A 23787-nucleotide genomic window follows, 5' to 3' on the forward strand; every position below is an offset into this window, starting at 1 on the left:
TGCTCCTTGTGGCCACACGAGGTCCACGAGGGATTAGGAGAGAAATGTCAGTACCCAGAGACACCAGGTTCAGCAGGGGGATGGGGGAGGGCCCAGTGCTTCCGACCCAGGAAGCCGAGGCAGGGCCGGTCCCGCTGGCCCCCCCCAAGGGGCAGAAGTGGGGTGAGGCTGGTGGCACAGGAGGCCCAAAGGCCTGGGCAGTCCCCCCCATTCAGCGTGGATGGCGGCGCCGCTCCTGGCTCACGGACCCCCTCCCAGACCCCAGCCTGCCCCTCCCTGGCCTGGACAGACAGAGACCAAGGAGGGGCTGGGGTCAGGTGCCTTTATTGGTCAGGATGTGGTGGGTGGCAGGGCAGGGGGCTCTGGGGCCACACGGCACCTTCCAGGCCCCCAAGCCACGTTTCCAAGGCACTGGACGGCCCAGGCCAGGCACCGCTCTCCCCCTCCCCTCGAGGGGCGTGTGCTCGGGGCAAGCCCGAGGTGGGGACCCCCACGGAGTGGCCGCAGTCCGTCAGCTCCTCTTGTGGGCCTGGGAGGCTTTCTGCCGGTAGATCTCAGCGGTGAAGGGCCTGTGGGGGTGGGAGAGAGGCTCACTCAGCTGGCGTCGAGGTTGACGCTGCCACCCAGGCCCCCCACCCGGCGTGGACAGGGTGAGGGGTCCGTGTGGGAGCAGGAGGGTCCAGCACCACCTGCCCGGCACCCGGGCCACCCTGTGCCCACTCTCAGCTGCTCGTCTGCCACCCTGACGGTGACTCGGTGTGGCCAGCTGCCCAGGCCCCAGGAAAGGCCTTGGAGGGAGAGGCAGGGCTGGTGCAGGTGACGCGTACGGTACACGGCAGCCCTGGCCCGAGACGGCGCCTACTCACTCCTCGTACAGGATGGCGACCGTGTAGGTGAGCGCCACCACCGTGGTCAGCAGCAGGCCGGCGGGGCTGGCGTGCCTGCGGGGAAACGCGGGTCAGGGGCAGGCCCGGGTCCAGCCTTCTCTCGGACCGGGGTTCCACGGTCCAGGCCCTGACCCGGGGACTAGCTCGCCACTGCCCGTCCAGGCCTGGTTCCTTGTCCACAGGCCTCCAGCCCCAGTCAGGAGCTCAGAACAGTGATGTGAGGAGGACGGAATGGCTGGCCTCCCCAAATCACTTGAGTGGTCAGCGTGTCTTCTGCACAGGAGGCTGTCCCGGGGCAAAAAACGCTCTCCTTGCCCACCAGAGGTGATGTGCTCAGGCTGTTTTCTAGAAATGGGTCCAGGGCCGCCAAAGCCAGGCGGAGCGTCCCTTGGGCCCCTTCACGGGCTCTCTCCTGGTGACTGCTGTGGGGGCTGAGCCCCTGCATAGACAGTCGGGGAGGAGAGAGGTGGGTGAGCTGGCTGGTGGAGCCCAGGAGCCAGAGGGGAACGTGAGCCCCAGGCCAGGGGCCCCGAGGCACAGGGGCTCGAAGACACACGAATACCCTTTGGGGACCCTCTGCCCTGCCCACTCCCCTCCCGCTGGGACATCACACTGTCCATCTGGGGGCTCCAGCAACAGTGAAGGGTAAGTGTCCCCTACGAAACCGCCAACTCCCGTTCCATGGGCTCCATTCAAATCAAGCTTGAGAGGCGGACTGGGCCGCTTGGCCTTCGGCACTGCCACGTGGAGATGCCAAGGCCACAGATGCTTTGGGGCTGAAATGAGATCTGCCCTCCTGAGGCTCTGCTCACTGGCCCTGGTGCTGTTTCCTGAGTGGGCAGGGCTTCCCCCGCACAGCCAGGCAGCCCAGGTGCTGGGGAGGGGCAGGCTGGACCCCCCAGGGAACCTCAGGGCCAGGGCTCTGTGGCCACTGTATCCCTAAGGCTGACGGCCCCTGCCTGGGAAGCCGAGTTAACTAGGCTCTACGGAGGCGAGGGTCGGGGCAGCCGGTGCCTGGTCAGCCCCGACATGGGCCCTTCTCCGTTCCGTCCACGTGAAGTTTCCCACCTTCCAAGACCTGTCGCACCTAACAACCTATGTGGAGATGATCATCCCACACTGCAGATGAGGAAACTGAGGTCCACAGTGACCCACATGCCAGAGCCCAGGCCTGGCCCCGAGCCTAGGGCAGGTGGGGTTGGTCCCTGGGACCTGGCTGTGCATACTGGGGAGGGCGCGTCTCACTCGGGCTGACAGGCCCAGAGACAGAAGGCCCGGTTCCTGGTGCCCCCAGAATCTTGCTGCTCTGGGCCTTCTGGGGCTCCCACACACCTGGTTGCTTGGGTACCCGGAAGGCCCACCCGTGGGGCTGCAGGTCGGGGACAGATGGGCTGCGGAAGGCCTGGGGCAGCCCTGCTGGGTCAGCGTCTGGCGCCCCGGGTAATGGCTTGTCTCTAATGAGCTCTCAGACAGAGGGCTCCATCCCCAGCACAGCCGAGGCCCCCTCCTCATCACCGCATGGCTGCTGTCCTCCTGAGGGGTCTGTGGGAGCCTGGCCCCCCTAGGATCCCTCACGTGTTCCTGAGAGCCTGGCCTGACAGCCCTGAGGAGGCAGCGACCTCTCACTTCTGGGTGCCAGGCACTGCTGGGGCACAGAGAGGACCCACTGTGTGGCTCTGCCCTTGGAGGCCCCGTCTGAGCACAGAGACGGGACGTGAGTGTGTGTGTGTGTGTGTGTGTGTGTGTGTGTGTGTGTGTGTGTGTGTGTGTGTGTGTGTGTGTGTGTGTGTGTGTGTGTGTGTGTGTGTGTGTGTGTGTGTGTGTGTGTGTGTGTGTGTGTGTGTGTGTTGGGGGCATGTGGTCAGGGAGGACTTCCTGGAGGAGGGGACATCTCCAGTTGGGTTTGGAAAGACCCAAGTGGGAGGGAACATTGGGTGTGCTAGCAGGGCAGGCTGCAGGGGGACCTGCATGGGGTTCACCCTGCCAGTCTCATGTGGGAGATGCTCTGGGGAGTGGGTAAGTCAGGGATGTGAATGAAGCCTGCCCCACTGGATCCCACTGCCTGAGTCCAGGTGAAAGGGGCCAGGCTGAAGGCAGGTGGGCAGGGGCTGCCTGGTCTGAAGTGGGGCTGGGGTTGGGGGGTGTCCCGCAGACCCACACATGCCCCTCTAGCTCCTCGTCTCTCAAAGCCCAGTGATTGGATCCCGGGCCACCCCCGAAGGTGGGGCTGGGAGGGGACGTCTCGCTCGCTCCAGGCCTTCCACCATTGATTCATTCCTTTGGGTCCTGTCGCCCTTCTGGTCTCTGGGAGCACTGGTAACCTTCTAGGTAAGTGGTTTTCAAGCAGAACACTTTCTACAAAAACAACTTTCTATGGAAGAAGTCCTCATCCAGAAAATGGACGAACGGGAGCTGCTCTGGGGGGCGAGCGGCGTGATGCCCTGTGCCAGCCTCTTTGACGGCGGGCCGCTTGCTGGCATCCATAGCCGGCGACGCAGACGGAGGTCGGCTCGGGGCCTCATCCGCAGGGCGCGGATCCCTGAGCCTGGCCGTGGGCAGGGAGCCTCCCAGCCCAAACGTTCCAGCACCGAGTCAGCAGCCTGCAGGCCCCGGGCCAAGAACAGCTTTTACAATTTTAATTGTTTTAAAAAATCAAAAGAATATTTTGTGACTCGTGAAAATTACGGGAAATTCTAATTTCAGTGTCCATGAACAAGGCAGTGGGGTCCCCAGCCACGGCCATTCCTTCACCTGCCTGCAGCCCGGGGACCTCCCACTCTTGTAATAGGGAGTTTACCGACCCCAGTTCTAGGAAGGGGACCCTGACCAGTGCCCTGGGCTCCACGGTGGCACGAGAGCTGACCCATCGCCCAGGAGGCACAGAGGGAGCCCGGGACTTACATGATGGCCCAGCCCAGGTAGTTGGCTGTGCTGCCCCAGTACATGGGGTTGTCCAGGACGCTGAACGGGAACGTGGTCACTCTGGTCTCCTTCAGGATCCCGAAGTAGTCGCCTGTGCACAGGGTGGGCAGGACGGGGGGGGGGTCACACCCTGGCCACCCCATCCCAGGCGAAGGGGCCTGGGGTCCCCAGGGGCCGCGGCACTGTGAGTCTCCACGCCCACCTGCTCCTGCCTCTGTGCCTTTGCACACGCCGTTACCCCTGCCTGGGGTGCCTATTGCCCGCTCCCTGCACACCTCTCCTCTGCCATCTCCCTCAGCTCACATCCCCTCCTGTAGACCCTTCCCCCCACACTGTCCAAGGCAGGCCTGCCTGCTATTCACCGTCTCTGCCTCCATCTCCGCCCTCCGCCCCCCACCAGGCTGCCCCCCACCCCGGGCCCCACCAGCCGGCCTGGAGCCGCTCACAGGGGAGCGTGTGGCCGCCCCGAGAAGCCTCCCTTAGAGGCATGAGACACAGGCACAGTGTCCGGCGCAGCACTGCTCACTAAGGCCCCCTCTCCCCGATGTTCCTTGAGCTCCAGGCACAAGTAGGGCAGAAGGAGTGGCAGCGGCGTCATCGCTGTCTGGGGACAGAGGGCTCGGGGCCGGGGAGCCGCGGGAACCTTTCTTCCCGGTGGCACAGAGACCAGCTTTGGGGTGACTCACGGAGGGAAGCGGCCGCCGTGCCCTACATCCCAGAGTCTGTGGGCCCCTTGAGTTTCCACACCGTTTCTCCGCGGCAGCAGCTGGTATCTGGGCCCTTCCCCCTCCCTCCTCCAGACCCTGCGCTGCCCCCGCCTGCTGCCCTCTGCTGTGGGGCTGCTCACCCCGGCTCTCCTGACCTGAGGCGACAGCACCACCCTTCCCTCCCCCTCCATGAGGCCCACACCGTGGTCCCCACCTCCTCCCTGCCCCCTAGCCCAGCTCGGACCCACCGGTCGCCTCCTCGTTGCTGGGAGACCACGCCTGTGGCCCCCTTCTCCCCGGGAGTGACACCTCAGTCCCCTGCATGGCTCTCGGGACACGTGCGACGTGGCCCCCGGCTGGCCTTCCACTCTGGCCCCACTGGCCCTTGCACACCAGCCACCCTGCCCTCCCGCCCGCAGCCCTGCACCCCACCCCTCCGGGTTCCGCCTGCACCTGCACACCCTCCTCTAGCACCGGGCTCCCTCCAGCTGCTGCCAGGTCCTCGCCCAAGTGCTGGTCCCCAGAGGACGACAAGTCTCATTTGCCTTCCGAGGGTCTTCTGTGGGACCCCTGCTGCAGCCCGCAGAGCCCCAGGCCGCCCCAGGCACTGCAGGGAATGGAGGCCAAGACTCCACAGCTGGCTGGGGCGAGGGGAGGAGGACCCAGGAGCCCCTGACCAGGCCGTCAGAGCCGGGTCACCTCCCTGTGCCCCGTGTGCCCGGAGGGCACTCTCTGCGGCAGTGGCCCCCTCCCCCTCCCCCAGTCCCGGGGCTGCCCTGGCCCCTGCAGCCCCCACCCCGCCCCCGGGCTGCTCCCCTTCCCGAGCTTCCAAGCTGCTGGGAGTTGACGTCAGGAGGACATCCAGCCAGGCCAGCATTGGGCTCCCAGCCCCAAAGCACCGGAGCCGCAGGCAGTGGGGAAAGCAGAAGGCGCAGCGCCCCCCATGGGTTGCCAGCTCCGGCTCGCAGCCCGCACACAGCGAACAGAAATCCCGGCCTTCCTGGCGGCCAAGCAGCTGGATGGGGTTTGAGAGCCCGGCCTCCCAAACGCAGCAGGGCAGACCAAGGCCTGGAGGAGCAAAGGCGGCCTGGAGCTGGCGGTAGCCGGGCCCCGGCCCCCCGCCCTGGGGGTCTTACCTAGGAAGGTCCCTGTGAAGCCCAGAGCCAGGAAACTGGAAAGGACAAACACACCGCCCACTCCCAGGAGTGCCAGGCCCACGCGGTAGGCCAAGGGGTTGTCCAGGCTCTGCATCCTGGGCTGGCTCAGCATGGCCTGTGTGAAGCTGCGGGGCAGGGGACGGGAGAGACAGGTCACTGCTGTGCAGAGGGGCCACCCTGCCCCCCCCCGCCCCCACCCCCTGGGGTCCCCAGAGTAGCCGGGCCAGGAGTGTCGAACTCGGTGCAAGGCGGGTGCCGAAAGCGAGTGAAGTGGGCTGCAGGGGGCCCCCGAACTACATTCAGCCCGTGGAGAACAGCGGCGCCTCCTGCCCCGAGCATCCCCCTGGCCCCAGCCCACGCCAGGCAGAAGGGGTCCCAGTACGTGTTCAGTAGCCAGAGGAAAAGCAGCCCCCTCCCCTCGCCTCCCCTCCCCGCAAGGGAAGAAGGGGGGCAGGGAGAGAGGGAGAAGCGTCTGTTTGAACAGCAAACAGGACGCCGTGGGCAGAGGCCTGCATGGTGACCTGTCAAACAGTGGCACACATGTGTCAGGGCACACCTGGCCACCGGTCATGCTGCCCACACCCCCTGCTCTCCACCCACCCCTCCTGCTGCCCGGGCTCAGGGTCACCCTGCAGCTCCAGGCTGAGCCGCTGGGATTGGCTCAGGGCCGCGCACACGCAGTGTTGTGCTAGGTGGCCGAGCCGTGCCCCCCTCCCCACCCCCAGCTCCGAGAGACCAGCAGCCTCCGCCCCTCCCCCTCTCCTGTCTGCAGGCAGTGGAGTGGGAGGGGCCGGGCATGGGCAGCAGGTGGGCCCTGGCCCAGCAGAGCCCACCTGCAGGCCCCTGGCTCCTTGGCCACCAGAGTGCTAGGGACCACGCGGCAGAGCGAGTGTGCGTGAGTGGGGTGGGGGAGGCGCTCAGGCCTCCACGCGGATGACCCACTTCCGCTCAGCCCCCGCCCAGGCTGACCCCCGACCCCCAAACCTAGGGCAGCGAGGCATGCCAGGCCCCCCCCCCCGTCCATCGCTAGCCTGCGGCCCCAAGTTCTAGTGGGGGCACCGCATGGCGACCCGATGGAAGCGCCGTGGGCTCAGGCAGAAGAGTGGCACTGGGTTCAGACAGGCCTGGGTGCCCCAGGCTCAGTTTTCACCCCTGTGATGGTGACACTGGGAGGTATGTGACCCGCTGCGCTCTGCCCACAGAGCTCAGGGACAGGGGAGTGAACTGAGGGTGACCCCATGAGATGAAGCAGGACAGGGACGCTGGGCGGGGCCCGAGCTGTGAGCCCACGGAGGAGACGCGGTTTCTTTTGGGGTTTTCTGTGCTGGGGGTGCGAGTGGAGAGCCTCATCCATGTCTCTAGTTCTGCTTTTAAAACCTGGACTGAGCTTTTGGTCACCAATGTGACAAAGCTGTCTGCATTCTGCTCCCCAGAAACCCCGGAACATGGGTGGAGATGGGGAGGGGTGTCCCACTTGGTGCCCATTTCTATCCGCAGCCGATAAACCCAGGGAACCCCAGCCGCTCGGGGACGTGGCCGCGACACCGTCTCGGGCTCGGGGCACTAAGCTCCCGGTTCTTCAACCCACACCAAGCAAAACTGTCCACGAGAGTAGCATCTGACAGGCTCACTTGTGTTTTCTAACACACATTAAAATAAGCATACAACCACAAAATCAAAAAAAATGTTCACAGGGGTAACATTTTCCACCTGTGAAGAACCATGTGGAATTTAGGGCTCTGATGCTGTACTGATTCTGTACACTTGATCAACACATCACCTTTCCAAAGTGTTCCCCAAACCCATCACAGCCAAGAGAGGGTCTGTGGTCTTACAAATCCGCCCGGTTGGGGAAAGGAAGGGGGAGGAGCCCAGGCTGATAACCAGGCTCACCCTGCTCTGCATAACCCCACAACCCCTCCCCTGGAGGGTGGGCTGCCCTGTGAACACCAGGGGTGCCAGTACCTGGTGGTGCGAGGTCAGGGCATTTCACCGAAAATGTTACCCTGGGGCCCTTTCAAAGAGGCTTTGGAGGTCAGAGAGACTCTCCCGCTGGCCTGGAGGAAGGCGACCGCCTTGCTGTGGGGAGGGCACAGACTCCAGGATGAGCGCCTCGGTCCTGCAGCCACAGGAGCTGAGTCCTGTCCCCCGCCCATGAGCCTGGGGGAGGCCCCACCCGATCTCTATGTGCTCCCCCCGCACCGGCTGCCCGGCCTGCTCTGCAGTGAGCTGTTCCCGTCTGTCTGCCCCATTCACTGCTCCTTCGTGCGGCCACTCAGCCATCAGGCCTGTCCTGACCATGTCCTTGAGCAGCTCCAGCTGGACTCTGATGCAGCAACGGCTGGCACCCAGATGGCCACAGGGACAGAGCCACCCGTGCTGACACCCCGCCAATGCGCTGGTCCACACGCAGGGACCTGCCCTCAGGCAACGAGCACACAGGTGTGGGCGGAGGCTTGCTCCCCCCAGCACAGCCCGGCTCCTGTCCGCTGCGCCTCAGCCCGTGACTGACGGACACCCATTCACATGGTGAGGTCCTGAGCACCACAAAACTACACCTTAAGATGGCTGAAACGGGGACGGACACACACACACACACACACACACACACACACACACACACACACACACACACACACACACACACACACACACACACACACACACACACACACACACACACACACACACACACACACCTCTGCAGGAACCACATAAAGCGACAGGTGAAGGGTGCTAGGGAAGGGGGCGGGACTCCCACAGAGCCCCTACGCAGAGCCCCAGCCAAACCACCCAGACCTGTCAGCAGGGGGCAACCGGGAGGAGGAACCGAGAGGGGAGAAGAGGAAACAGGCCTGCGGGGGGCGGGGGGGGGGCATCCTTTCTCTCCCCCCAGATTCCCTGGGTGGCCAGCTCAGCCACACACCAGGCCTGGCCGGCACTGACACAGGGGCCTGGACGGTGGGGAGGGCGCTGGACCTGGGGTCACTTCCTCCCAGGCCTCCTAAGGGCCCAGGACACAAGAAGAAACAGGAGGGACAGGAAGAGGCCGTCGGCCCTCAGGGCTTGGCCCTCAGGGTACAGAAGCAGGACGGACAGGGAGAGGGGCTCGTCTAAAGCCACCTGCCTCTACGGAGCGCTGGCAAAGGGGGGGGCTTGGGTCGAGGCCCCAGGGGGCCCCCTTCAGCCCTTGGGCCGCCGGGCTCTCCATCACCTCACCCTCCGCCCCTCTGCTGCCCTGGCCCCCGCCTGGCTGCCCACCTGGGCGCAGCCCACCTGCAGGGCGGGAGGGACTGTCAGCCTCCACCCCCCAGAAACAGCAGCTGGGGCTGGCCCAGGGTTCTGGGCCAGCAGGTACCAGGCTGAGGAGAGCCCGATTGGGGTTTTCTCTTTACATCTTGGACTCAGGAAGCCAAGAACGCAGAAGTCTAGAACCGGAAACAGCACATTCTGTTCGGGGAAAGGCAGGTCCTGCATCCTAAACAGACTGATGTTTCGGGAGCTCTAGATGCCTCCTCGGTGACTGCCAGGAAGAAAGCGGCCGGCGGGGATGGAATGTGCCCACTCGGGCACTCACGCGTTCGCTCACCCGTTCATTCATTCATTCACTCATTCAGAAGGGCCAGAGTATCTGCAAAGGCTCGTTAGGGAAGAAAACAGGGAAAAAAAAAAAATTCAATCGAGCTGAAAGGTAGCACCTGGGCTGGCCTGCAGCCCAGGTGGGGCCGTTTGGGTCGCCTCTCCCCCCAGGCTGAGTTTCTAGAGAGTAACTGGGGGAGGAAGGCCGGAGTGCAGCACAAACGCACCAGCAGCCAAGCCCGCGGGAGGGTTTCAGGAGCCGACACAGAGCCCGCAGGGCTGTCCTCTCCCCCACCCCCCGAGGTCACTGCTCGCTGCCCTGTGCGGGCACCTCTCAGCCAGCAGAGCCAGGCGAGCGAGGTTAGCCCAGCTCAGAGCAGCCCCTGCACAGTGAAAGTCAACAGTCCATCCGTTCGCTCCCTGGTCGTCATCCGTTTGCGCCCCCCACCCCCCAACAGCTCGCGGCTCCCGTTTTCCTTCCACGTCCCGGGTGCCGCCTGACCCCCGCACGAGCCTTCCCGGGCGGCTGGGACTCTCGTGGAGGGGACGGGGTTCCGTGCGGTCGGGCTGCCCCTCCCGCAGGCGCGCAGGGCGGGGGGCGGGGGTCTTACCAGTGGGAGCGCAGCACGTTGAGAAGCAGGATGGCGCCGCCCAGGGTGCAGCAGGCCAGGTGGGGGGACCCGAAGGCCCCGCTCAGCTTTCGGGTCTTATGTTCCCATCTCGCGACCTACGCAGCGGAGAGAGAAGCAGCCTGCGTGTGAGGCCTGCGCGGAGGGTCACGGTGCAGGGCGGGAGCGGGGTGGAGGGATCAGGAGGAGGGGGGATGGGGGGATGCGGCTGGCAGCCGGGGGTTCTCAGCCCAGCCCCGTGGGGCATCCACCCTGCGAGTCCTGTACGGACGGACCACAAGGTGCTCCCGGAAGCAGCCTCTCCCGGCAAACACGACAAACACGGGGGCAGGGGCGGCCCTGAGCCCGCGCGGCCCGCTGCCGCCCTGGCTTCCTCTGCCCACGGCCTGGCACACACTCGGGTCGCCCACTGCATGACACAGGGGACCGCGGAGGGCAGGGAGCCTGTGGACGTGGCCCAGCGCCACCATCCACGGGGCGCTCCCACCGGGTCCGGGGCCCTCAGCCCTACACCCCAGTGCGCCGCCAGAAACGGACTTTCTAGCTTTTAACTTTTAGCCACAGAAGCCTGCCTTTATTTTTTCAAGCTCGTCACGCCTGAAATCTCGACCTTCGGCAGCCGACAGCGGAGCCAAGTTGAGGGCGGCCCCTCAGCTCCCTCCCACCTCTGCCGTCTCCACGGCTGCCTGCCTGTCCCTGTGGCATGAAAGCCAGCCGGGCCAACTTGCTCAAAGTCGCGGGGGCGTCTGGGTGGTCGGCCTTCAGGACAGGAACCTGCACACGTTTCCTTCTGGGGCCCCTGGGGGACAGTCCCCTCCAAAGCAGCTGGACCAAAGGGAACCCACCGAGGGGTGAAGGGAGGTCCTTGCAGGGTGACTGTCCGTCGGGAAAGTGGACGCAAAGTGTCCTTGGCCGGAGGAAGCAGCCTGCTTTCACACATGGGCCCGAGACTCAAGCCACAAGGGTGCACGGGACGTCCAGGCAGAGTGAGCTAGGAGGGGCGCTGATGTCCCAAGAAGCGAGGGATGCCAACGCCAACAATAAAAATCACAACCATCGATTCAGCACCTGACGATTTAAGTGCTTTTACCTGCGCTCGCTTAACACTCAAAACAAGCCTGGGCCGATAGCACTGATGAACATGGATGTAAAAATCCTCAACAAAATACTAACAGACAGAATCCAGCAGCACATTATAAGGATCATACACCAGGATCAAGTGGGGTTTATCCCAGGGATGGAAGGATTCTTCAATATACGCAAATCAATCAATGTGATACACCATATTAACAGACTGAAGGAAAAAAACCGTATGATCACCTCAACAGATGCAGAAAAAGCTTTCGACAAAATTCAACACCCTCCAGAAAGTAGGCATAGAGGGAACCTACCTCCACATAATAAAGGCCGTATATCACCAACCCACAGCCAACATCGTTCTCAATGGTGAAAAACTGAATAGCTGATTCACTTTGTTATAAAGCAGAAACGAACACACTGGGACTTCCCTGGTGGCGCAGTGGTTGAGAATCCACCTACCAATGCAGGGGACACAGGTTCGAGCCCTGGTCCGGGAAGATCCCACATGCCGTGGAGCAACTGAGCCCGTGCGCCCTAGAGCCTGCGAGCCACAACTACCGAAGCCCGCGGGCCTAGAGCCCATGCTCCGCGACGAGAGAAGCCAACGCGATGAGAAGCCCGCACACCGCAATTAAGAGCAGCCCCTGCCCGCCGCAACTAGAGAAAGTCCGCGCGCAGCAGCAAAGACCCAATGCAGCCAAACATAAATAAATAAATAAATTTATAAAAAAAAAAAAACTAACACACCGTTGTAAAGCAATTATATTCCAATAAAGATGTTAAGAAAAAAAAAAGAAACAAGCCTGGGGTGGGTGGGATGAGGTCCGTTTACACGTCGGGAAGACGGGGCCCCTCAGAAGTGACTGGGGTGGGGGGGGTCACTCAGCCACAAAGAGGAGCACCCGAGCGACCCCGAGACTCCGGGCCCAGGGTCCCTTCTATCTGAAGGGGCCCAGTTGTCCTTCAAACATGCTGTCTTTGTCACAAAACCTTGTTCCTGGTATGGGATTTCAAGATGCAGCTTTAAAGGCCATTGATTTTTCCTCCCAGCTGACGAGCTAACGCTTTCAAAAGGACACTGAAATGGGTGGGAAACCGCGTAGTACCACGTCCTCACCCCTCCTGCAGGCCCGGTGCGGGAGCACAAGCCCCGGGGGCCAGACCCAGAGTCCCCCGCGTTTGTCGGTGCAGGCATGTTCCGCGCTCTCCCCCCACCCCGAACCGGCCACCCACCGAACGGGGCACGCGGACGAAGTGTGGTCCACCCAGAGGACGGTTGTCATCGGCTTCACGCAGCGCAGGAGGGGCCTCCATCCTCGCAAAGGCCTGGAGGGCAGAGCCCACCACGGTGATGAGGCAGAGCCGCGGCGGCTGGGCTGGGGGTCTGACTAGGAAGGGGCGGGAGAGCACGTCTGGGGAAGGAAGGGTTAGGGTCTTGATCAGGGCGGTGGTGGCACAGGCGCATACATTTGTCAAGACTCAAACTACATTAGAGTGTGTTTACTGTATTGTATACACACTCTAGCTCAATAGAGCTGATTCCTGAACATCCCGTCCCTGTCGAATCTGAGCTCTAGGGACAGATGAGAACGGCCACACACGTCACCCACCCGGGCAGACTCTTCTGCTCACAACACGCCGGGTCCGGCCCCTGAAGGAGGGGCCCCTCCCCTGTACCCAAGGGGGCCGTGACCGGCTGCACCCCAGCCCAGAGCCCTGGGCAGCGGAGGGGGCCGAGCTTCAGCCGATCGAACCGGGCGCTGGGACCTCCGGACTCCGGGCTGGGCCCCCCGCTGCTTCGCGGACGGTGGAGCGTCTTTCCACCAAAGGCCCTTTGGGGACCGCTCTGCCAGCCTTGGCCTCCCAGATGGCCCCCCAACGCCTGCTCCTTCACCTGGGAAACGGCGGGGTCATAACTGCACTTTCTGAGCAACCCAGAGACAAAAGGTGGGAGAGGGAGGAGGGGAAACAGCGAATCCGATTCGCCAGCAGCTGTCTGCCTCCAGGCTGGCCAGCCTTAGACGGGTTGTTATTTCAAGGCAATCAATAAAGCAGCAGCCAGGAGCCTCGCTGGGTCGGAGGTTAATGTCCCGCCTGGCCTTCCTCGGGGCCCAGCTGCACACTTCATCGGATTAGGGGCCCGGAAGCAGGCAGTGGAGCTGAGCACAGGGGACTGGCCACCACGGGCTGGGCCGTGAGATGAGGCGGGTCAGCACCCCGGGGGCCGAGTGACTGGTGCGAAGCGGGATGACCAGACGCTCTGCCGTCACCCTCCTGACTTGGCCTGGCTTCTAGGTTGCCAGGACCCCAAAATGGAGATGCCCTGGCCCAGCCCCTGGCCCTACCCCACACTCACGTTCTCTCTCCCGAGGGCTGCCGGAGAAACACAGGCCCCCAGGTGAACCTGGATCTCACATAAAGAACAAATAATTCAGTACAAGTTGCCCCAAATGTAGCTCCCATTTGTTGTTTCCCTGAAATCCAAGTGAACTGGGCTGGTTCTGCGTTTGCCACCTTGGGCCACCTTGCACGCACCCCGGGCAGGGTCACCAGCTCACCTCTGTAACGGGTAGGCCTCTTCCCCAAAATGTTGATTTTTTTTTTTTTTTTTTTTTTTGCACACCTCTCCCACAGAATCTGGGCCAGGAAGGAGGCTGCCGGGGCAGGAGGGGACTGGGATGGATGGAAATCGGGGGAATTTGTCCCTGACCGCCAGCCGCCAGCTGTACATTCCGTCAACCGAGTCAGCAGGGAAATGCGACAAACGGGCCAGTGACTCCTTATCCACCTCCCAGTGTGCGGGGAAGAGCCAGCGGGCGATGGATGGCCACACGCCAGCACCAGGGCCTCGTCCGGGTGGAGAGGGCCCCTCCCCCAGGGGCCCTGATTCCAAGAGCAGCCCCTGCGTCTCGGTCCCCTCCGGGTCCCACTCGGCCACACTGATGGTGCTGGGTCTGCCTGTAAAGGAGGTGGCTCTGTTCCCCCCAGCAGCCCGGGGCCCACGTCCTGGGGCTCAGAGGGCATAAGGCGTAGCCCAGAGGTGTTTTGGTCAAACTCACATTATTTAAAAATATCTGTCCATCAACAGAGGAATGGATAAAGAAGATGTGGTACGTATATACAATGGAATATTACTCGGCCATGGAAAAGAACGCAATTGGGTCATTTGTAGAGACGTGGATGGACCTAGAGACTGTCATACAGAGTGACGTAAGTAAGTCAGGAAGAGAAAAACATCGTATGTTAACGCATATGCGTGGAATCTGAAGAGACTGGTACAGACGATCTTATTTGCAGGGCAGAAACAGAGACACAAACGTAGAGAACAAACGTATGGACACCAAGGCGGGGAGGAGGGGCGGGATGAATTGGGAGACTGGAATTGACACATGTACACTATTGATGCTATGTGAGAACCTGCTGCATAACGTGGGGAACTCAGTGCTCTGTGGTGACCTAAATGGGAAGGAAATCCAAAAAAAGGGGATATATGTATATGTGTAGCTGATTCACTTTGCTGTACAGTATAAATTAACACAATATTGTGAAGCAACTATACTCCAATAATAAATAAATAAATAAATAATAAAAAAATATATTTGACCCAACAGTTCTACACCATTTAGAATTTCCACATTAAAACCCAGGCATCTGGGGTTTCCCTGGTGGCGCAGTGGTTAAGAACCCGCCTGCCAGTGCAGGGGACACGGGTTCGAGCCCTGGTCCGGGAAGATCCCACATGCCGCGGAGCAACGAAGCCCGCGCGCCACAACTACTGAGCCCGCGCGCCTAGAGCCCATGCTCTGCAACAAAAGAGGCCACTGCAATGAGAAGCCTGCAAACAGCAACGAAGACCCAATGCAGCCAAAAATAAATACATTAATTAAAAAACAAAAACCCAGGCATCCAATTTGAGGTGAAAAATCTGGACACTGAGGCTATGGGGGCTTCCACCCTGCACGGCAACCCCGGCCGCAGCCACGCCCGGGGTGGGAGCAGGCGTCCCATGTGGGGTCGGGCTCCTGCAGGCTCATGCGGGGGGGGGGCGGCAGGGAGACAACAGCCGCGTGCCCGCCGGATGGGCAGCCCCGTTAACCGCAAAGCCGACTCGCCAGCGTCCACAGGGAAGGAGAAAAAACACGTTCCCAAGACACGCAAGGCCTTTGAGCTAGGAGCCACCAGCTTCGCAGGGCGCTGTGTCCCAACACTCAGAGGAGGCCTGCTGGGTTTGAGGCCCAGGGATCAGAGTGTTGACGGGTAACGTCATTGACTCAGGACCTGGAACTCCTGTGTGTGAGCCAGGGGGGTCTCCGTGGGCTCAGCAGGCCTGGACCCTGGCCAGTTGTCACAGACTGTGTGCCCGTGGGCCGTGTCCTCTGACTGAAACACCAGTGGTACTGACCACAGACAGTCACAGGGACAGCATGCTCGCCCAGGGCCAGGCAACAGTGTGTCCCCTGGGACACCCTCACACAGGGAGGCTGACAGCCCAGTGGCACCTGTTAGAACCAGGACCCGCCAAGCGTCCCGCACTGTCCGAGCATCTCACTGGGGACACAGTGAGCGTGGGTGACAGCAACTGAAACGACGGGGCATGGGGGTGAGGCCACAAGGACAGAGGTGGACTTGGGGGGGGTCTTTTCAGGGCCTGTGGTCCACAGAGCAGAGCCTCCAGTGCTGGAAGCATGAGAAGTCCTTCCTCTCGATCCATCCACCCACCCACCAAGCGCCCATGTATCCATACGTCCAGCCCTTACTGGGGGCCCTACTACAGGCCTGATGTTGAAAAGAAAATGGGGAAAAAACCCAGGAAGTAAGTGCTTGCTTTGATTGGTACATGTAATTTAACAGTGATAACTTAAAGCCCAGATGGGTCCACAGGACAAAAGCCAGGGCAGCAGGAGGAACCTGTGCCCCGAGCACCTCTACAGCGCGGCGGGGGGGGCTGCTCTGGACCGCCCCCAGCCTCTCAGACGACCCACGTGTCCGTGAAGTGAGGCAGTGGTCCCCACGCTCCTTAAAGGACTGACTGCTGAGTGGGGACCAGCGCCCGGAGGACGGCAGGTGGGCTGGGTGCCGGCTCCCGGGTTCGCCCACGAGCTCCTCTGCCTACCAGCTGTGTGACCCGGGGGCGTCGCAGCCCCTCTCTCTGCCTCAGTTTCCTGACCCGGAAGAGGGAGCCAAGCAGCGACGTCGCACCTCGTAGCGCTGCTGTGAGAGTCCGGGAGTTGACGCGTATCTGGAGGAGACTGCGGCGCTGTCTGCCTCCTTCTGGGGGGGACAAGCGGGGGCGGCGGGGTGCCGCTCACAGGTGAGGACAGCCTGCTCTGCCCGCGTCCCGGGCGGTGAGGGCCGGCAGAACTGGGACCACGCGGGCACCCGTCTGCCAGAACCTCTCCCTGCAGCCCCCGCGGCCCTGAACCCGGCAGGAGGGAGGCCGGCCACCGTCTAGTCCGGGCTCTCCACCTGGGGGCCTGGGCGTGTTCCGGGGCTCAGTAAACATCCCCAAACGGAAGCAAAGGCCGAGTGCTTTTGCATTTGTAGCTTTTGCTGAGAAGGAGCCAGGGTTTCCTTGCATTTTTCAAAGGGGCCCACAGCCCAGAAGCACGAACCACCTGTGCACCACCACCCCTCCAGCTCGGGTGGCGGTCCCCTCCCACCAGACACACAGGTGCTCCAGCCTGCCTGCGATGCACGCCACGAGCTGCCCTGGACCACCCAGCACAGTCAGAACCTCCCGCTCCCTGCACCTGGCTCCACCGTCAAATGACACCCCGCCTCTGTCTGTGCTCAGTGTCATATCCGCACGCGATGCAGCCAACAGAGGGGGCCCCTGCGAGCGCTGATCTCCACGCGCGGGTGGACGCGGGGATGCACGACAGCTCAGCGGCCTCCCACCCAGCCTGCTGGGTGAGGGGCTTCCCTGCAGCGGGGCTCGGTGGGGCCCGCCCAGCTGGTTCCATCTAAAAGTGGGCGACGGCCTGGCCTGGAGGGACTGGGAAGGGTGGGAGCTGGGGGGCTCCGCGAGAGGGAGTCCCAAGCTGCGCCCTGTCGCACAGGGTGGCGTCCAAGAGCTTCCCCCAGCCGAACTGCCCCTTCACCACTGTCCATGAGCTCGCTCAGCCATCACCTGCTCACTGGACACCTTCCACCAGCTTGTCCATCGACGCTGAGCAGCACGCAGTCTTCCCCCAGCAGTGAATTCCCATCTGGACTCGAATGCCTGGGAGACGGTCCCCAAATCCTACTGCCCACCCCAGACAACCTGAAAGCTTCCCGACACGGCATGACGGAGCTGAAGCGTCACCATCTGCAACTCCTAAATGAGGACCCAGGAAACTCTATCATCAGGGACAGGGCGGAGAACCTGGCCGTGAGGGTCAGGCTGACCTCCTGAATCCACTGGTCAATCTCAGTGTCATGCAAAGTGGCGCTTCCTGACAGGCTGCGACAGGTAGCGTGACGTGGAATGTCTGGACACGGCACTTGGCAGGGCAAATAGTCAAATACTGGCGATTTCACATGCTTCAACCGAACACGCAGCACGTTTACGAAGAGTTCTTTATAACTATCAGGTTCAGGAAATATAGGGGAACACGTTAAAAAGCATCACAAAGATATAATCGCCCAAACTCAGAAAATTCTACTGGACGAGTGATTCAGTTTCTTCCATAAGTAAATGACATGGAAAGAAGGGGTGGGACACTGGTCTGGGCAAAAAGGGCTCGGGAATCACATCGACTGAATGCAACGTGTAGACCTTATTCAGATCCGGATTCAAACACACCAACTGGAACAAGATACTTTTGAGACAATTGGGGAAAACTGAACATGGGCTGAGTACTGAATGGTATTAAGCCATTACTGCTGTCCTTTCTACTTCCAGCTAAGATGGATGAAGCTTAGCCTCTCACCCGAAACCACCCAAAACAGACAAATATACAAGGGCTTTCCAGACACCAGACATGAAGGAATGGAGGACGCTGATTTAAACCTACCCCATCAATAACATTAAATGCTAATGGCCAAACATCTCAATTTAAAGGCAGAGATTGTCAGGACTTCCCTGGTGGTCCAGTGGTTAAGGCTCTGCACTTCCACTTCAGGGGGCTCGGGGCTGATCCCTGTCGGGGAAGTTCCACATGCCATGGGGTTCAGACAGGAAAAAAAAAAAGAAAGAAAAAGAAAAAGCAGAGATTGTCAGATTGGATGAAAAAGCAAGGTCCAACTGCATGCCGGCTCCACAAAATACACTTTGCTTATAAAGATACAAACCAGATCAAAGTAACAGGCTGGCACAAGAGACATCCTGCTAACACTGGTCAAAAGGAGAGTGAGTGGTTACGTTGATTTCACACAGAAATCAGAGCAAACATTATTCCTGGGATAAAGAAGATCGTTTCATGATTATCCAAGAGGACATAACAACCCGAAACATCCATGCACCCGATGCCTGAGCTTGTGGTCCATGAAGTAAAACTGATAAATCTGCACAACAGAAATAGTTATTTCAATGCCCCTCTCTCCACATTGATAGAACAAGTAAGGACATAGATTTGAATACTATCAACCAACTTGGTCTACTGACGTTTATAGAAGACTTCACTCAACAACAAGAGAGGGACTTCCCTGGTGGCGCAGTGGTTAAGAATCCGCCTGCCAATGCAGGGGACACGGGTTCGAACCCTGGTCTGGGAAGATCCCACATGCCGTGGAGCAGCTAAGCCCGTGCGCCACAACCACTGAGCCTGCGCTCTAGAGCCCGCGAGCCACAACTACTGAGCCTGCGTTCCGCAACTACTGAAGCCCACACGCCTAGAGCCCGTGCTCCGCAGCAAGAGAAGCCACCGCAGTGAGAAGCCCGCGCACCACAACGAAGAGTAGCCCCTGCTCGCCGCAACTAGAGAAAGCCCGCGCGCAGCAATGAAGACCCAACGCAGCCAAAAAATAATTAATTTAAAAAAAAAAACCGGTAGAAATTAGTTTCAAGTGCGCACAGGACATTTACCAAGATAGACCACGTGCCAGGAAATAAAACTAGTCCCAGTAAGTTCAAAAGAATTATACATCACACAAAGTGTGTTCTCTGACCACAATGGAGTTAATTAGAAATTAGTAACAGCAAGATCGCTGAACAAAATCCCCAAACATCTAGAGACTAAGTAACACATTTCTAAAAAAAAAGCAACTCACGGGAAAAAGAAGAAACGGAAAGGGCAACTAGAAGGATTTTGACTTGAACAAAAATGAAAGCACAACATACCAGCGTCTGTGGGATGCTGCTGCTTGACAGGGTTTATGGCACTGAACACCCACAGGAGAGAAAGGAAGGTCTCCCATCACTGGTCTCAACTCCCACAAGAAACTAGAGAAAGAAGAGAAAATGAAACCCATGTAAGTAGAGGAAAGTTTGAAGTGGGAATCAATGATAGAAAATAGAAAAACACTAGAGAAAAATCAATGAAACCATGAGATGGTTCTCTGAAAAGATGAATAAAACCTCTATTCAGACTGATCTGAATAGAGATCAAGGGAAAAAGACACAAAGGCAAAAAAAGGAATATGTGAACAACTTATACCAATGAACTGGATCAAAGCTCACTCAGGAAAAGAAGCAGAGAGTCTGACCAGCACGCACTATACCCATCAACATATTTTAACATATAGTCAAAAACCTTCACGAGAAAACGTTCCAGGTCCAGACGGCTTCACTGGTGAATGCTACCACACATTTAAGGAAGGAATAATACCAATTATGTACAAACTCTTCTCAAAAACTGAAGAGGAAGGAACTCTCTCCAATTCATTCAATGAGGCCAGCATTAGCTGATACCAAAACACTGCAAGAAAACTAGAGAAAAATACCCCTCCTGAACAAAATGCAAAAATTCTAGACAAAATGTTAGCAAATTAGCAAACAGAATCCAACAACATACTAAAAGGATAATACATCATAACCGAGTGAGATTTATACCGGGAACAAAAAGTTGGTTTAACGTTTGAAAACCATTCAATGTAATTCACCACATAAACAAAGTAAGTAAGAAAAAACACTTCGATCGCCTTAATAGACATGAACATTTGACAAGAATCCAACATACACTCCTGACAGAAACTCAGCACATGAGGAGTAGCGGGAAACGCCCTCGTCCTAACAAAAGGCATCTGTGAAAACCCTACAGCTGACATCACCCCAGATGCTCCCTTAGACCAGAAAGAAGGCATCATGTGAAGTAAACTGTGGCACATGGTCACCTACATAAACGCTGATGAACCTGACAAATAACGCCGGACTGGCACCCCGAAACCTGTTAAGCTTCGCCGAGAATTTAAGAAAAGACCTCAATAAACGGAGAGATACAGAGTGTCCGTGCGTCCGGAAACTCAGTACTATGAAGATATCAATTCTCCTTGCTTGGTCTACAGATTCAACGCAAACCCAATCAAAAGCCCAACAGGCTTTTTGCTACAAATCGACAACCTGAATCTAAAATTCTCATGAAAATGCAAAGGACTTAGAATAGGCAAAACAACTGAAAAAGGACAAAGGGAGGCTAAGTCGACAGGTTTTGAACCGTATCATAAAGCCACTGTGACCAGGACTGGGGTGCTGGTGCCAAAGTGGACAAACAGACCATCGGAACAGGACAGGGAGTCCAGAAATAGACCCACGTGTGTAAGGTCCACCGATCTGTGATGAAGTATAAAGGTCATTAATTCAGGGGGCAGGGGACAACGGCACTGGGTGTCGTGCGCAGAAATCAGACCACGTACAAAAATTAACACAAGTGGGTTATAAATCTAAACATAAAAACTGAAGCTACAAAATTTTTAGAGGAAAACAAACTAGAAAATCTGTATGACCTCGAGACACGCAGTGATTTCTTAGATACACCGCGAAAAGCACAATTCGTAGACGCGGAGATGTGATGAATGGTCGGGTTCCGGCTGACGGCTGGAGGGCTGGGCTGTTGTGGCTCTCCCCGGGGGGCGGGGAGCAGCCCCCAGCGCCCACACCAGCTGCCTTCCACCTGCACAAATGCCCGCCAGGCCCCCTCAGCCCTCCGGCGCGGCCTGCGGCATCCCCTGCCACCTCCTCGGCCTCCCTTCACCCACGAGACCGAGGCACAAGACCCCCTCCTGCTCCTGGGCCCTGGGTCCCCTGCGTCCCCTGCGTCTCCTCGCCCCTGCTGACACCCCCGAGGGCAGATCCCGTCCGGGCAGGTCCCCAGGCCCCTTCTGCCCAGGGCGACCAAGGTCACCTCATCAGGGCAGGACACAACTGCCCCGCTGTGCCGGCTCCCCAAAGTATCACTGTTGTGATGTCGATTACTCACACTCTGCCCCGTGGCCACCTCCCCCATCCCTGATGTTTGCCTCTGCGGGAAGGAAAGGGACCCGGAGGCTCTGCCCCCGTGGAGCCCGCCAGCCTCGGACGGGCCAGCCCTGGACCGGGCAGGCGGAGGACAGACGGCTGGTCCAGATCCTGGCTCTGCAGCGGGGCCTCGGGCCAGGCACTACTCAGGACGTGGCGGGGCTGGCGAGGGTCCCTGCCGCCACCCGGCCTCTGGGCGGCTCTGGGCGCCTTTGTTGACTCGGAAGGTGATCACAGCTGTGACTCGGGTGGGACCTCGTCTTGGGGTCCAACCTGCCAATGCAGGTAGTCCGGGAAAGAGGCCTGGGAGCTCTCAGCCAGCAAATCCATCAGGGGGGACGGCTCGGCTGTGAGGACCGCTCCCCACCCACCCCACCCCCGGGCAGCCCATCCTGTCTGAGCTGCTTTCCCTGTGCCTGCGACGGGGCAGTGCAGGAGGACGCCGGAGGGACCCCACCCATGCACATCTGGAGAAAGAAGGGAAGCTGCCCAGCCCCCCCACAAGAAAGCCCATCACCCCCTCAATAGGCCATGCGGCGGCCACGTGGCCCGAGAGCCCCAGGCTGGGGCAGGGGGCACCCGTGGACCCAGCGACACAGTCCTTAAGCAGACCAAATACCTGTCTTTTCAGTTTTACATAATACACTAACGGGGCTGGGAGAGTTGACTCTGTTTTCTTTTTTTGTGGTACGCGGGCCTCTCACTGTTGTAGCCTCTCCCGTTGCGGAGCACAGGCTCCAGACGCGCAGGCTCAGTGGCCATGGCTCCCGGGCCCAGCCGCTCCGCGGCATGTGGGATCTTCCCGGACTGGGGCACGAACCGGTGTCCCCTGCATCGGCAGGCGAACTCTCAACCACTGCGCCACCAGGGAAGCCCGAAAGTTGATTCTTTATTGAAAGATCCGCTCGCTCGGGGATTCATCTAAATGTGCTGGTTTTCCCCCTACACTTACAATGTTTGAGTTACGCACAGCTCTTCAGGGTCTTTTTAAAATTTTAAATGAAACAAGGCCCACCTGTAGGAAGCCACTGGGAAAATAGCCGTGGAGTGAGTGGCTCTTCAACTACTAACCAAATACAGCACAAAACCTGGTCTGCCTTATTTGGTCAATATTTACACGGACTTCAGCCTCGGAAAGAAAACTGGGCCGTGCTGGCGCTCAGCTGGGGAGCTGTCTAGATACGCGGGTTCGATAGGCAGCTGGGCCCCCTCTGGCATCACAGGCGGGCGGGCGGGACACGCCACCAAGACCAGTGCCAACACCAGTGTCGGCACAGCATCCGCACCTGCGGCCAGACGGCTGTTTCTCTTTTTTTTCCTGAGCTAAGAGTAGTTTATTTTAGAAGGGGAGACTATTTTCGGTCAGCTTTAGAGGTAAAAGTAAAATTCTGTGAGACACAGGACACTTCCCGTCGCCCTGAAAAGCTCCCCGCGCCCCCGAGCCCCCGCCCCACGACCTGGTTTCTGCCCCGTCCAGCTTTCTCCAGCGCGTGTGGCCACCAGACCGTCCAGGGAGCTATGCGTGGATGGACCATGGCTGGCTCACGCACCCCAGCTGGGAGCCCTGCGTCACGAGCTCTGCTGGTGTCAGCAGAGCTGCTCCCAGGATTGTGTGCACTCACGTCTGCTGGGCTGAGGGAAGCGAGCCTTCAGTGGTCTGGACACCTGTGCCCACCCAGCCCGTGTTGTGCGACCCCAGGAGGGTGGGCTGGGAAGACTGACCGGGCAATGGCAGGGGACCCTCGGGGGGCACCTCCCACAGTGCACAGCCCGAGGCCCAGGTGGGGGCAGGACGTGGAGCCGACAGCGGGAGCGAGGAGCCAAGGCCTGGGGCACAGAGATCCCTTCCTGAGCCTGGACAGAGTCACAGGAAGGAAGGGGGAGGAATCACGAGACACAGGAAGGAAGCGGGGAGGAGTCACGAGACACAGGAAGGAAACGGGGAGGAGTCACGAGACACAGGAAGGAAAGGGGGAGGAGTCACGAGACAGGAAGGAAGGGGGAGGAGTCACAAGACACAGGAAGGAAGGGGGGAGGAGTCAAGAGACACAGGAAGGAAGTGGGAGGGGTCACGAGACACAAGAAGGAAGGGGGAGGAGTCCCGGGCAGGGAGGGCGGGAGGGCTGGGGGTGGGGGGGCCTCTGCAGGAGGGCGGGCCTGAGCCCCTCTGCCCTAGACCGCTTTCATCTGGGAAGCAGGGAGCAGTGCGGAGCCCCCCTGTAGCCTCCCCGTCACCCGCTGAGCCGGGTGGGTGAAGACGAGACGTCTGCCCCCTCTCGGCCCTGGGACCCCCAGGGGGCGGCAGCAGTGGGGTGTGGCGCCTGGTCCCCAGGTCCAGAGAGCAGACAGTGGTGGCATCTGTCAGGAGGCCACCCACTCGCTGGGCTTGAAAGGTCAGCCCCAGACCTGGGCTGCGTGGCGGGGGAGAAGGCAGATCAATATTTCTACAAC

The 23787-nt window shown here is 59.8% G+C and overlaps 1 protein-coding gene across 10 annotated transcripts in view; it reads right to left on the reverse strand.

Moving 5' to 3' along the window:
- Window positions 1-308: 308 nt before the first annotated feature.
- The window catches only part of PEMT (phosphatidylethanolamine N-methyltransferase), a 48060-nt gene continuing 24581 nt past the window's right edge, over window positions 309-23787 (reverse strand). For 6 of the 10 annotated variants that reach the window (XM_082679705.1, XM_082679703.1, XM_082679698.1 and 3 more), the window contains exons 3-8: window positions 9864-9979; window positions 5653-5798; window positions 4970-5029; window positions 3789-3900; window positions 867-941; window positions 309-569 (exon numbers count right to left, since the gene is read on the reverse strand). In XM_082679705.1, the coding sequence (XP_082535831.1) occupies window positions 512-569; window positions 867-941; window positions 3789-3900; window positions 4970-5029; window positions 5653-5798; window positions 9864-9979 (567 nt within the window). In that variant the 3' untranslated portion in view covers window positions 309-511. Of the gene's footprint in view, window positions 570-866; window positions 942-3788; window positions 3901-4969; window positions 5124-5652; window positions 5799-9863; window positions 9980-12194; window positions 12374-22793; window positions 22969-23058; window positions 23209-23787 lie in introns of those variants that run through there. The other 4 variants (XM_082679699.1, XM_082679706.1, XM_082679700.1 and 1 more) reach the window with 4 other exon arrangements.

Source organism: Grampus griseus, assembly GCF_964374135.1.
Source record: "Grampus griseus genome assembly, chromosome: 20".
Taxonomy (NCBI): domain Eukaryota; kingdom Metazoa; phylum Chordata; class Mammalia; order Artiodactyla; family Delphinidae; genus Grampus; species Grampus griseus.